The 12,333-nt window shown below is 38.4% G+C and overlaps 1 protein-coding gene across 2 annotated transcripts in view; it reads left to right on the top strand.

Moving 5' to 3' along the window:
- Window positions 1-5,993, top strand: part of ANXA5 (annexin A5) — a 55,110-nt gene extending 49,117 nt beyond the window's left edge. For both annotated transcript variants that reach the window (XM_074228337.1, XM_074228336.1), the window contains 3 exons: window positions 2,358-2,416; window positions 4,722-4,844; window positions 5,575-5,993. In XM_074228337.1, the coding sequence (XP_074084438.1) occupies window positions 2,358-2,416; window positions 4,722-4,844; window positions 5,575-5,637 (245 nt within the window). In that variant the 3' untranslated portion in view covers window positions 5,638-5,993. The remainder of the gene's footprint in view (window positions 1-2,357; window positions 2,417-4,721; window positions 4,845-5,574) is intronic.
- Window positions 5,994-12,333: the final 6,340 nt, after the last annotated feature.

Here is a 12,333-nt window from a genome sequence, read left to right as displayed (position 1 = left end):
GACATTGGCAATGAAAGTATCGTGGAAGGAAATCACTAGATATTTTAGGTGGGGAAATGAATAGCCGTGAGTAACATGATCGAGAATTTAGTCAGCACTCCATTTCTCATTCAAGGCTTTGCTCAGAGGATAGTGACCATCTCACTGCATTGGTCCCTTTTTGGGTCAACTGGAAATTTTCTTTCTTCTTCCCTCATTTAGTGACCTTTTAATATGCTTTATAACCAGGAGTGTCGTGGTGTTTACTCATTTCAGTCATAACTCTTTGTAACTCCATTTGGGATTTTCTTGGCAAAGATACTGGAGTGATTTGTCATTTCCTTCTCTGGTTCATTTTATAAATGGGAAAATTGAGGTAAACAGGGTGAAGTGACTTATTCAGGGTCACACAACTGGTTGAGGACAGATTTGAACTCATGGACATGAGTATTTCTGATTTCAAACCCAATGCTCTACCCACTGCAGTCTAGCTGCCCAGGGGTGTATAATTTTAATAATTGACTCTTTGGGAAAAAAATGCTCAGAATACTTTTTTTTCCAAGGTTTTTTCAAGGCAAAAGGTGGCCCAGGGCCACACAGCTAGGTGATTATTAAGTGTCTGAGACTGGATTTGAACCCAGGTACTTCTGACTCCAGGGCTGGTGCTCTATTCACTGCGCCACCTGGCCGCCCCCAGAATACTTTTAAGTTTAATTTGTATTATTAACTTCTTTCCTATCACTTTCTTAAATCCAGACAATTCTGAGGAACAAATGCTTAAACTAAAAAAAATTTAATAGACAGATCTCTGCCTCATAACTCTCCATCAATACAAAATTCTTGGAATGGGCTCCATCTTCACCTCTACCTCCTCAGTGGTATGTAGTGGATAGAGCTCTGACCTTAGAGTCAGGAAGATGTTGTTTTGAATTCCATCTTAGGCATTTATTAATAAGAAGATAACCCCTTCTGAGTCTCAGTTTCCTCAGCTGTGAAATGAGAGGGTTGGACTCAGTGACTTCAAATGACTCAGCTCCAAATAGTTCATCAGTTATGTGATCTCTGATCAGCCTTCAAGTCTTCATCCAATTATTCCCTCCTACAAGAAGCCTTTTTTGATTATCTTCAGTTTTCAGTACTATCTTCTTTCCTCTCAATCTGGTGTCCATTCTGCTATGCAAAATTTTAGAATCTCCAGGTTGCTTTCCCCATTGGAGAATGGTGCAAAGGAAGCACCCGAGATCTAAAGTTTCTCTCTGGCTTTCCCATCATACAAGTTGTTTTAGGTCCCAGAATTCCTCGGGAAGCACTGATGAGGGATCCTGGTATCAATCAGTCATGAGCCAAGACCAAACCAAGACTTTTTTTTTAGCTTTTTTTTTTTTTTTTTTTGCAAGGCAATGGGATTAAGTGGCTTGCCCAAGGCCACACAGCTAGGTAATTATGCAGTATCTGACGCTGGATCTGAACTCAGGTACTCCAGGGCCACTATGCCACCTAGCTGCCCCAAAACCAAGACTTCTAAGAGAGGATTCTTGTTAATTTTTCAAGTTCACTACTAAGACCCAATGCTTCAGTTAACTCCAGGAGGATCAATCAATTGAATGATCATTACACATTTATTAAGCACTTACTGAAGATAACAAAGAAAGATGAGGATACATCTCAAGATGAAGAGGTAACATGTAAATATCTAAGTATGTGCAAGATTAGAGCAGTAGTCTTGAAGGAAGAAGGTTCCAGAAGCTGAGGTGACCAACAAGGGTCTCCCAAAAACAAGGTAATGTTTGATCTGAGACTTGAAGGAAGTCAGGGATTCTAAGAGGTGACCGGTGAGGAGGGGCAGCTGGGTGGTGCTGCAGTGAATAATATGAGGTCTGGAGTTAGGAAAACTCATCTTCATGAGTTCAAATCTACTTTCAGAGACTTACTTGCTGCCTGACCCAAGGAAGGCATTTAATCCTATTTACCTTGGTTTCTTCATCTATAAAATGGACTGGAAGGAAACAGCAAACTGCTCCATTATCTTTGCCAAATGGGGTTATTGAGAGTTGTACATGATTGAAAAAACAAAAGCCTCCCAGGTCTGAGAGACAGGTAAAACAGAGACCTGGAGGTGGTAGATGGAATTGTATTCAAGGAATGGCCAGCCAGTTAATGTTGATACATCATAGGGTTTGTGGAAGGGAGGAATATGGAAGATGACTGGAAAAGTAGGATTGGATGAGGTTGTGAAAGGCTCTAAATGTTTTCTATTTGATCTTAGAGGTAATGGGGAACCACCAGACACAGACCTTTGTATTGTAATAACTTAAGGACTTGAATTAATAAAACAAGACTCAATGGCACCTGACTCATCTTCTTATTTGTTTTGTTAGTAAAGTCCGTCCGAAGCGTACCTGCCTACCTTGCTGAGACGCTCTACTATGCCATGAAGGTATGTATATCCTTTAGGATTTATTTTTCTTTCTAATTGCAATATCTCTACTTCTCTTTCAACTCATTAGCTAAACATTTTCTTAGCTTGTATAGATGCACTTCAGGGGCAATGTGATATAGTGGAAAGAGTATGGGATTTGAATTGGAATCCTAGCTCTGTCACTTCCTGTCTCTGTGATTTTTGAGGAAGGGCTTTAGTTTCATCTTCTATAAAATGAGGAAATTGCACTCAAGAACTTTGTAAGGTCTTTCCAGCTTTAAACCTATGCTCTGATGACCTTTCTGTGCCTCAATTTCTCCTTGAGTTTAGTGAGGAAAATGAGCTAGATGATCTTTAATGGAGCCTTACAATTTTAAATTTCATGATTCTAAGATTTCTCTCTATTTCAAATACATAGCTAAATTATTGTTCTTTAAGTTACCAAATTTATTTCTGCTATGTTTGGATTTAAATTTGTTATCAAAACATGCTTGAATATTCAGTTTAATTTCTTTATGAAGGAAGTTATTTTTTAAAACCGGAAAAATAGTTTCTAAATTGCTTAGTTGATAAAGTGACATTAATCAATAATATTTATACAATCATGGAATTTTAGCTGTAGAAAAGAACATAGAAGTCATAGTCCAGTTCTCACTTTTTGCAAATGAGGAAACTAATGCCTAAAGATGGGAAGTGCCTAACTTAAAATGACAGAATTACTAAGTGAGTGAGCTTGGATAAAAAATCCAAGTCTTTTGACTTGAAACTCAGAATTCTTTCTTATATATATGATGCTACATTGGGGATTCTCTTGACTCCATTTTCTTTGAGAATTTTCAATCTCAAAGCAAAGTAGAATAACCATTTGGAATCAAAGTAGATATCAATGCTCTATACGCCAATGTGTTCCAATGAGTGGCCATGATTAGGAGTAGAGGGCTAATTTTGGGGATTGGTTTTTAAAAAATGCCACTACCTATTCTGAGAAAATTCTCCCAGTTTAATTCTATGTAATGCCTACCCTTCCTCCAACTTCTCACTTCATTAATGGATTTCTAGAACGCAACCCCAGGTTCTTAGTACTTTGTAGGTAAGCATCTCTGTTAAGCCACACAGTTCATGAGTTCTTACCAGTGTGGTGTAAGGGATAGCCATGTAACCATAGGCAAATCATGTTTGACTTCACTCTACTTGTGTTTTCTTATTTATAAAGTGAGGGTGTTAGATTTGGTGGCCTCAAAGTTAGCCAGAGATTACAGAATTCAAAGCAAAAACATTTGATGAAATAGCATTATAAGAAACGTCCCCTTCTCACCACCCTCCCCATGTCCCCAAACTAGATACCTGGAGCTCAGGCTCACTTAAGAACACCCTCAATGGGAAGCATGGAAATGCATAGGGATCACATGTGGATCATACTCCTGTGGGCAACATATGTGGGCAGGGCATCTTTATTGAGAAACACACAGGGAATGTGCATGACCCTTTCATATGTTTGGAGAGGCAACTCATAGCTTTCTCTGATGCTGATATCATCGTACTGCTGTATGTTAAACCTTTTCCCCACTGGATATTACTTTTTTGTTGCTCTCCATCTGGCATTACTTTTTCATGATAGCTGTTCTTCAACTATTGGGATATCAGTCCAACATTCCCTGGCATATGCTGTGGTTTGTAGGCCTCTCCCTGACAGGAGAGTGCTGTGACTCTGTCAGCCAGTGGTTGTGAACTGCATATTCCTTCATGTGGGCTGCACCAGAAGGTAGCAGATGAACAGACTAAAATCAGAGTTGTTCTTGGAACTATTTTATCCTCCGATATACACATTCTAATCTCAGCTCACTTATAATAATAAACTCATTTTAATTCTTAGTTTCATCACTTTTGCCCTGGCTGTGATTAGTATGCTCAGTATTCTTTTTTCCTAAATGATTTGAATGAGATTATGGTGAGAAAACAACTTTCAAATTCTTCCCATCCTGTTTGTCTGATATATTCATCACCAGGGATGGGCTGGGTGGAGAAGACTGAAAGAAAAGGGAGTGACCTTTGTCTCACTTTCCATGATAATAAATCACAACCTACTCTCTCTAGCTATAGACTATTTTTGTGACTGAATTTAATGCTTCTTTTTTCCATTACCAAAAAATATTACCTAGGAGCCAAGACTACTTTTAGCTATATTTTTTCTTTATGATTTGTATCATATCTTTGAATTAGGAATACTTGGATTTTAAGGATTCTATCCAAAGTTTTCTTCCTCTCTCTTTTCTATATCATTAATCTTTAATCTGTCTGATTTGTATGTAATTTTTTTTTAAAGGGAGCTGGCACTGATGACCACACTCTTATAAGAGTCATAGTTTCCAGGAGTGAAAAAGACCTATTCAACATCAGGAAAGAATTTAGAAAGAACTTTTCAACTTCTCTTTATTCCATGATTAAGGTAATGGCATCTTATGATCTTGGATAAGTCCCTTCTCTTCTTTGGATCCTATTCCCTGATTTGTAAATACAAATGGATTGGAGTAGATGATCTTTAAGGTCAAATCTAGCTCCCATGTGACATTCCTATGATCTCTTCCTTCAAATCCTGTTTTTAAAACAATAGTAAATTCATGAAAAAAATCTAAAGTTATGTGAATAGAGGTAGTTGAAGAAGGAATTCTTTTTTTTTTTGGTTTTTGCAAGACAGTGTGGTTAAGTGACTTGCCCAAGGTCACACAACTAGGTAATTATTAATTGTTTGAGGCCAAATTTGAACTTAGGTCCTCCTTACTCCTGGGCTGGCCCTCTATCTACTGAACCACCCAACTACCCCAAAGAAGGCATTATTTTTCTCTCAGCCTTAAGCCTGTGAAAATTAAAGATCCAGGGTATTTAAATATTTGGTTAAGAAGCTGAGAAGTTGTATGGTATATTGGGATAACTCTGGATCTGGGTCAAGAGCCCTGGGTTTGAATCTTGTCTTAGTCATAGAAGGGTGAAGTCAGACAGTTAAAAAAACTCATTTGGTGAGGAAACACCCCTTATAGCATTCCTAAACTGAGAGTCATACACATGGATTGCTTGGGGGAAAAATCAGATGACTATCCTTTCTTCCCTTTTTGTGTGTGTGTGTGGGGTTCCTCTCCTTCTGTGACTCATATGTCTCACAATGTTATTTTGGGTTGCAGGATGACACCTCTGGGGACTATAAGAGAGCCCTTTTACTCCTCTGTGGTGGAGAAGATGACTGATCTGGTCTCCTGGTAGAAAGTGTCTTCCTCTGTGCCTGCCTCCAGGTGCCTTCCAGCTAGCCTCCCATTTAGCCTCATTTTAGTATGTTAATGCTCTCTGTATTGCCTTATTCATACTAGCATGCTAACGATTGACCCCTAAGTGGAAGCATGTTGTAGAAGTGATTGTTGGGCTGCCTTTTGGTCGCCACATTGAGGATTCCCTACTTCGAGGGCTGTGGGATCACAGAGCACTCTTCAGGGGCAAAAAGAAAGTCACCTCTAACTCCTCCTTAGGGACTAAGTTTAGAGCCTGGCTCCAGGATACTATTATCATATTATGATATGATTAAAAAAGAAATCTGTGTTAAATAAATTATATTGGCTTTCATGTTTTTTCCTCAAATGAAAAAAGACGTCATTTGTATTCTATCAATAATCATGCTACCTTAACGAAAACTTCATCTTAATATTAGAAACTCCTAGACAGGTGAGTAATCAAGTAGTTTTGCTTCTGAAAGAAATAATGATGAAACAAACAGTTCCTCTCCCTAAGCCCATTGCTGCTTGACAAAAATGTGTTTTTTGTTTGTGTTCTGCCTTCAGTGGTAGTATGCCAAGTTAATGGTGGCGTGACTGTAGAAATGGGTATTGGGTTTTCTGGATGAGGAGCTCAAAGTGCAGTGATGTAGAGGAGAAAGTGAACTTGTTCTGGGTTCAAATCTCAGCTCAGACACTTAGTAGCTGTATGGTCCTAGGAAGTCACTTTGTCTTTATGCTTCAGTCTCCTCATCTGTAGATGAGGCAAAAAAAGAGGATGGACAGTTGTCCCCAAGGTCCTTTCTAGATCTTAAACTTTCTGATCTGCTTAGCTCCTGAATAACTCACTCTCTCTCTCTCTCTCTCTCTCTCTCTCATAGTGAGGGATTGGGGGGGGGGTTATTTCTTTGTTGCTAGGTTATTTGGCCAGTATGGGTGTTTTGAAGAAAAAACTGTTCCATCTTGGAAGGGTTCTCAGAAGTCTTCTAGTCCAAATGATTAATTGACTCTGAATAGAATCATGAAATTAACTGTCTGGATAAGAACCTGGGTCCTCTTGCTCTGGAATCAGTGACTCCCTCCCTCCATCTTTCTCTTCTATTCTTATTCATTTCCAACTTTCCACTTACTCTTCCCCTCTCTGCATCCTATTCCATTTCTATTTGTCTTTGAGGGGGGAAAAGGGTTGGGAAACTTTTCCAGGGGAGAATAGCATCTTTTTTTTTGTGGAGAAGCAGTATGGAACAATGAAAAGATCTTGGGACATGAAGCTAGGCAAGACTACTACATGTGTGACCTTGGAGAAGTCACTTTACTTCTTTGAGACTCAGTTTCCTCCTCTGTAAAATAGAGGTAATATACTTGTGGTGCCTATATTATCAGATAATTTTGAGGTTCACACAATATTATATATATGTAAAAGAACTTTTACAAACCTCAAAGTGCTATAATAATAATCATGGTAGTGGTAACAATAACTGTGATAATAGCCTTCAACATAGCACTTCATAGAATTATAGTTCTAGAGCTGAAGGGACCTTAAAAGTCATTGAATCCAACCTTCTTGCTTTAATAAATGAGAAATAATGTTTTGTCCTTCATTTTGAAGAAGACCACAACATCAGGGAGGTGTTGCCATGACAAACACATGAATTGGATTTGAGTGAGATGTGCTGTGCTAAGTCACTGGCCTCACTTTCACCTCCAGAGTCATCTGGATCAGTGGCTAGATATGAGTCAGGATGACTGGAGATGGCCCTGGATGCCAAGCAGTCATGGTGAAGCGATTTGCCTGAGTTCACATAGCTAGTAAGAGTAAAGTGTCTGAGGCTGGATTTGAACTCCTGTCTTCCTGACTCCAAGGCCAGTGCTCGATCCCCACTATGCCAACTAGTTGTCCTAACAGATGAGAAAACAGACTGAAGGGAGTGAAAAGGAATCTTAGAAGCCATTGAGTCCGATCCCTTTATTTTCACAGATGAGGTTAACTGAGGTGAGGGGATTGACTTCCCAAGATCACACTTGATAGTTTGCAAAGCACTTTATTTGTTTTATATTAAACCTTACAATGACCCTATGAGGTAAGTTCTGAGAATATTATTGTCCTTGTTTTATGGAAAAGGAAACAGAGAATCTGTAAGGTGACAATTTCCAGTGGTCATAGGCTAAACTGTCAGCAGTAGGATTTCCCATTCCTAAATCCATTCCTCTATTCATTCTGCTGCTCTTTTTCATTATTTGCTAACTTCCCACTTCCTGTCTTTCAGGCTTCTTTTTCTACCTGCTGATATTTTTTTCTATTTTAGCCCCTCTTTGCCTTCCTACCCCTCTCCCCCACTTTTGCATCTATGTATGTATAAACCTTATGGAAGTGGGAACCAGTGAAATGACAGTGGGCAATACTCCTTCCACCTTGTTCAATTTTCAGTGTCCCCTTAAAATCTACATCTTGTCTCTATTTCTTCCATAATTTAATCACCTCCTTCCCAATATGGATTGTTTTCTAGTACAGGTTATTAAGTTCCACAGTTATAGTAAGTATTTATGAAGGAGTTTTTATGTTGTAGCCATTGCTCTAGATATTTTCTGAATATTCTCTCACTTGATCCTCACAACAAGCCCTGAAAGTAAATCCTACTATTTCAATTTCATTGTTGAGCAAACAGAGGCAGATAGAGGTTAAGGGGCTTGCCCAGGGTCATAAAGCTATGTGTCTGAAGTTGGATTTAATTCACTTCATCTTTACTTCAAGCCTAGCACTGTAGCTACTGTTTCCATGAGCTGCCTAGCAACAATCAAAGGTTATTGTTAATGAAAAGGGAAACCCAGTTAATGATGCTGTTCAGATAATGCTGAGAGAGAAAGGAAACTAGCTCAAACCAGCTAGACAGAAAAGCATTGATGATATACTTAGCTCTGCTCAGCAATAGCATTTTCAAAGACAATTCTAAAAGACTTGTGATGGAAAATACCATCTACCCAGAGGAAAAAGAACTATGGAGGCTGAATGAAGACTGAAGCATTCGATTTTCACTTTCTAAAATTTGTTTTTTGTTTATTTTTTCTTTCTTGTGGTTTTCCTTTTGTTCTGATTCTTCTTTCACAGCATGACTAATATGGAAATATGTATAACATGAATACACATGTATAACCTGTATCAGATTGCTTACTCTCATGGGGAGTAGGGGAGGAAGGAAAGCTAAAATTTTTATAAAAAGGACTGTTGAAAACTTTAGATTTAATTGAAAAAAATAAAATACTATTAAGATTAAAAAAAAAGACAGCTAGGCAGATTCCTAAGGTATTCATCGACAGCTTAGATTTTTAAAAACAAATGAAAATTTGGTCAATAAATCAGGACTATTGACTACAGCATTGTGAATGAGGCCTCTTTTTTTTTAAAGAAAGAGTTTATTTATTTTGAGTTTTACCATTTCCCCCTCAATCTTGCTTCCTTCCCCCACCCCCCCACAGAAGGCAGTTTCTTAGTCTTTATATCATTCCCATAATATACATTGATCTAAGTTTAATGTGATGAGTGAGAAATCATATCCTTAAGGAAGAAACATATAGTACGAGTTATAGCAGAATTACATAATAAGATAACATTTTTAAAAAATTAAAGGTAATAGTCTTTGGTCCTTGTTCAAACTCCACAATTCTTTCTCAGGATACAGATGGCATTCTCTGTCACAGATATTCCAAAATTGTGCCTGCTTGCTGCTCTGTTAGTATGAGCAAGTCCATCAAGGTTGATCATCACCCCCATGTTGCTGTTAGGATGCATAATGTTCTTCTGGTTCTGCTCATTTCGCTCAACATCAGTTCATGCAAATACTTCCAGGCTTCCCTGAATTCCCATCCCTCCTGGTTTCTAATAGAACAATAGTGTTCCATCACATACATATCCCACAGTTTGTTTAGCCATTCCCAAATAATGGACATTCCGTCAGTTTCCAATTCTTTGCCACCACAAACAGGTCTGCTATGAACATTTTTGTACAGGTGATGTTTTTACCCTTTTTCATAATCTCTTCAGAGGAAAAGTCCCATTTCTGACATAAGTTAGGAATGTTGCCTCTCTTTCAGAGGCTTCAGGATAGTGATGGGTGAGGCCTGAGAGAGTGTTTCCTCTATTGCCAGATGCTTTGAGAACTATAAGTGAGAAATTGGATGAGAGGATGGATTCAAATGTTCTTCAATCTACTTGAAGAGAATGATTTACAAGATGGAAGATGAAAGGTTTCATAAATTTTTTTTTTTAGATTTTTTGCAAGGCAATGGGGTTAAGTGGCTTGCCCAAGGCCACACAGCTAGGTAATTATTAAGTGTCTGAGGCCGGATTTGAACCCAGGTACTCCTGACTCCAAGGCCAGTGCTCTATCCACTAAGCCACCTAGCCACCCCCTCATAAATGTTATATACAAATATGTATGAATATCATATATACACAATTTATACACATACACACACACACGCACATACATTATATATATGTATATATATATAAATATAAAAATATGTGGGCATATCCATATCCATATATATTCTCTAACAGGTCGGGGCATGGTCCAGGAGGTAGAAAACCTTGGGTATAATCCTACCTCTCAATATTACCTCAGTATTATCACTTACCCTCAGTTTCTTCATCTGTAAAATGAAGGAGTTACACTAGATGGTTCTGAGTTCCCTTCCATGTCTAGAACTCTGACTCTATGATGCTAATTCATCTGCATTCCCCAGAGGAAGGATAACACTTGGAGTTATAAAATTCTAAGAAGCAAATATGCTTTTCCACCTGTGACAATTTGTCATCTCAGATTCAAACCAGTCACTTTGAATGAATCCTGAGTAAACCCTTCTTCTGACAGGGAGTGAAGAATGAAATTCTTTAACAATAACATGAGAAGTCCTAAAGCTTTGAAAGAGTCAGAGAAAGCTTTGGAAAAGATCAGAGGTTAAGGACAAAAAAAGAAACCTTTTTTTAAAAAAATATTTAAGGCAATGGGGTTAAGTGGCTTGCCCAAGGTTACTCAGCTAGGCAATTATTAAGTGTCTGAGGCTAGATTTGAACTCAGGTACTCCTAACTCCAGGGACAGTGCTCTGTCCACTGTGTCACCTAGCTGCCCCTCTTTTTTTTTTTTTAAAGCTATGATGGAGAAGAGGAAAGAAGCTCATAGGACTATTGCCTAAAGTTAGAAGTAGAAGAAAAGGCAAAACAATTCCAAAATTAATTTACTTCTGTTTTCTTTGCTAAGGAGGAGAATGTTCAAAGAAGGAGGTGAGAATGGGATAAAGTGGAGTGGAAATCCAAGAGAGCATCAGTTACTCTTGAATAAAATCATCTGGACCAGATAAACTATATCCTATGGTACTAAAATGGAGAGATAGAAATGAGGAATCATTATTGATTATCTTTGTGAAACTATAGAGAAACTAAGGGCCACAACATTGGAGATTGGAAGGAGGACCACTATTGATCATCTTTTTTGAGACTGTCCAAAACTGAAATGCCACTGGATTGGATAGGCCAAGTTTTCAAAAAGGACAGAGAAGAACCTCCACACTTTAGGGTAGTGAGTTTGGTTTCAATTTATGCCTCTTACCCCCCACCAAAATCAGTCACCATCAGTAACCTTCATGGATACTTGAATAGTTCATTTTCTTTTTTGACAGGGTTATTAGATTGATTTGATGACATATTTAGAACTAGAAAGGGATCTCTGAGGCTATTTAGTCCAACTTCTTCATTTTCCAGATGAGGAAATTGGAGCAAAGGAAGTGACATCTACACAGTAATTACCAAAGGTGGGATTTGAACACAGGTACTCTCAGAGACAGTCTCTTTCCATCGTATCACACAGGGGAATGCTGTAGAAATAATTTATCCGATTTCAGCAAAACATTTTTCTGAAGTCACTCCTGATCCTTAGGAAATAAGTTTAAGAAGATGATAGTACAGTACAGTGTACTCAACATTAATTAAATGACTAGATCTTAAGATGTGTAAGTCATGTCCTAATGTTAGCTTGGAGGGGAAATCTCCAATGAAAAGCTATTCAGACCTATAATGTGCTAGTTTAACATTTTACCAATGGATTGCCTGTAGCCCAAATGATAGAATTATTACATTTGCAGATTAGACCAAATTAATATACTGGATAGCAGAATCAAGATACAAATTAGTTTCAGTGTGTCATCCCTAACAATATAAAATTTCATATTCAAATAGCTAAAGAGTTGTATGATTTCATTGTTTTGGAAGATCCCTCTGACAATGCAGAAAGCAACCCATTTAAGCCTCCTCCATTCTTATGCAACTCTTGACCCTACCCTTCCATTATGTTCCCACATGAAACCCACCCAATGTACTGGAGATTTCCCCCACTTTTGAGCTCTATCATAGTCTGAGCCCAACTTCTATATTTCTTGAAGGCTTTAGATGCAGAAGCTTGGACTTTCTCATCTTCTGTGTTTTGATCCTCCATGGGACCAAAGTAATTGTCTCTTGTCAGGTTCCCTTTTTTCTGTTTGCTCATTTCCCCAGCCTGTGCCCTGGTTTTGGGGTGCTTCCTGAGCTTTTGAGCATTTTTGGGACACCCCTGCAAGGACCTCAGTTCCTTCAAGGTTTTAAGAGAGGCTCTGACTGCTCTCCTGGCCTGTGTTTAGGTCTGTGG

This window comes from Macrotis lagotis, chromosome 3 (genome assembly GCF_037893015.1).
Source record: "Macrotis lagotis isolate mMagLag1 chromosome 3, bilby.v1.9.chrom.fasta, whole genome shotgun sequence".
Lineage (NCBI taxonomy): Eukaryota > Metazoa > Chordata > Mammalia > Peramelemorphia > Peramelidae > Macrotis > Macrotis lagotis.
Note: the sequence above shows the minus strand (reverse complement) of the source record. Positions and strands in the feature narration are given on the sequence as shown.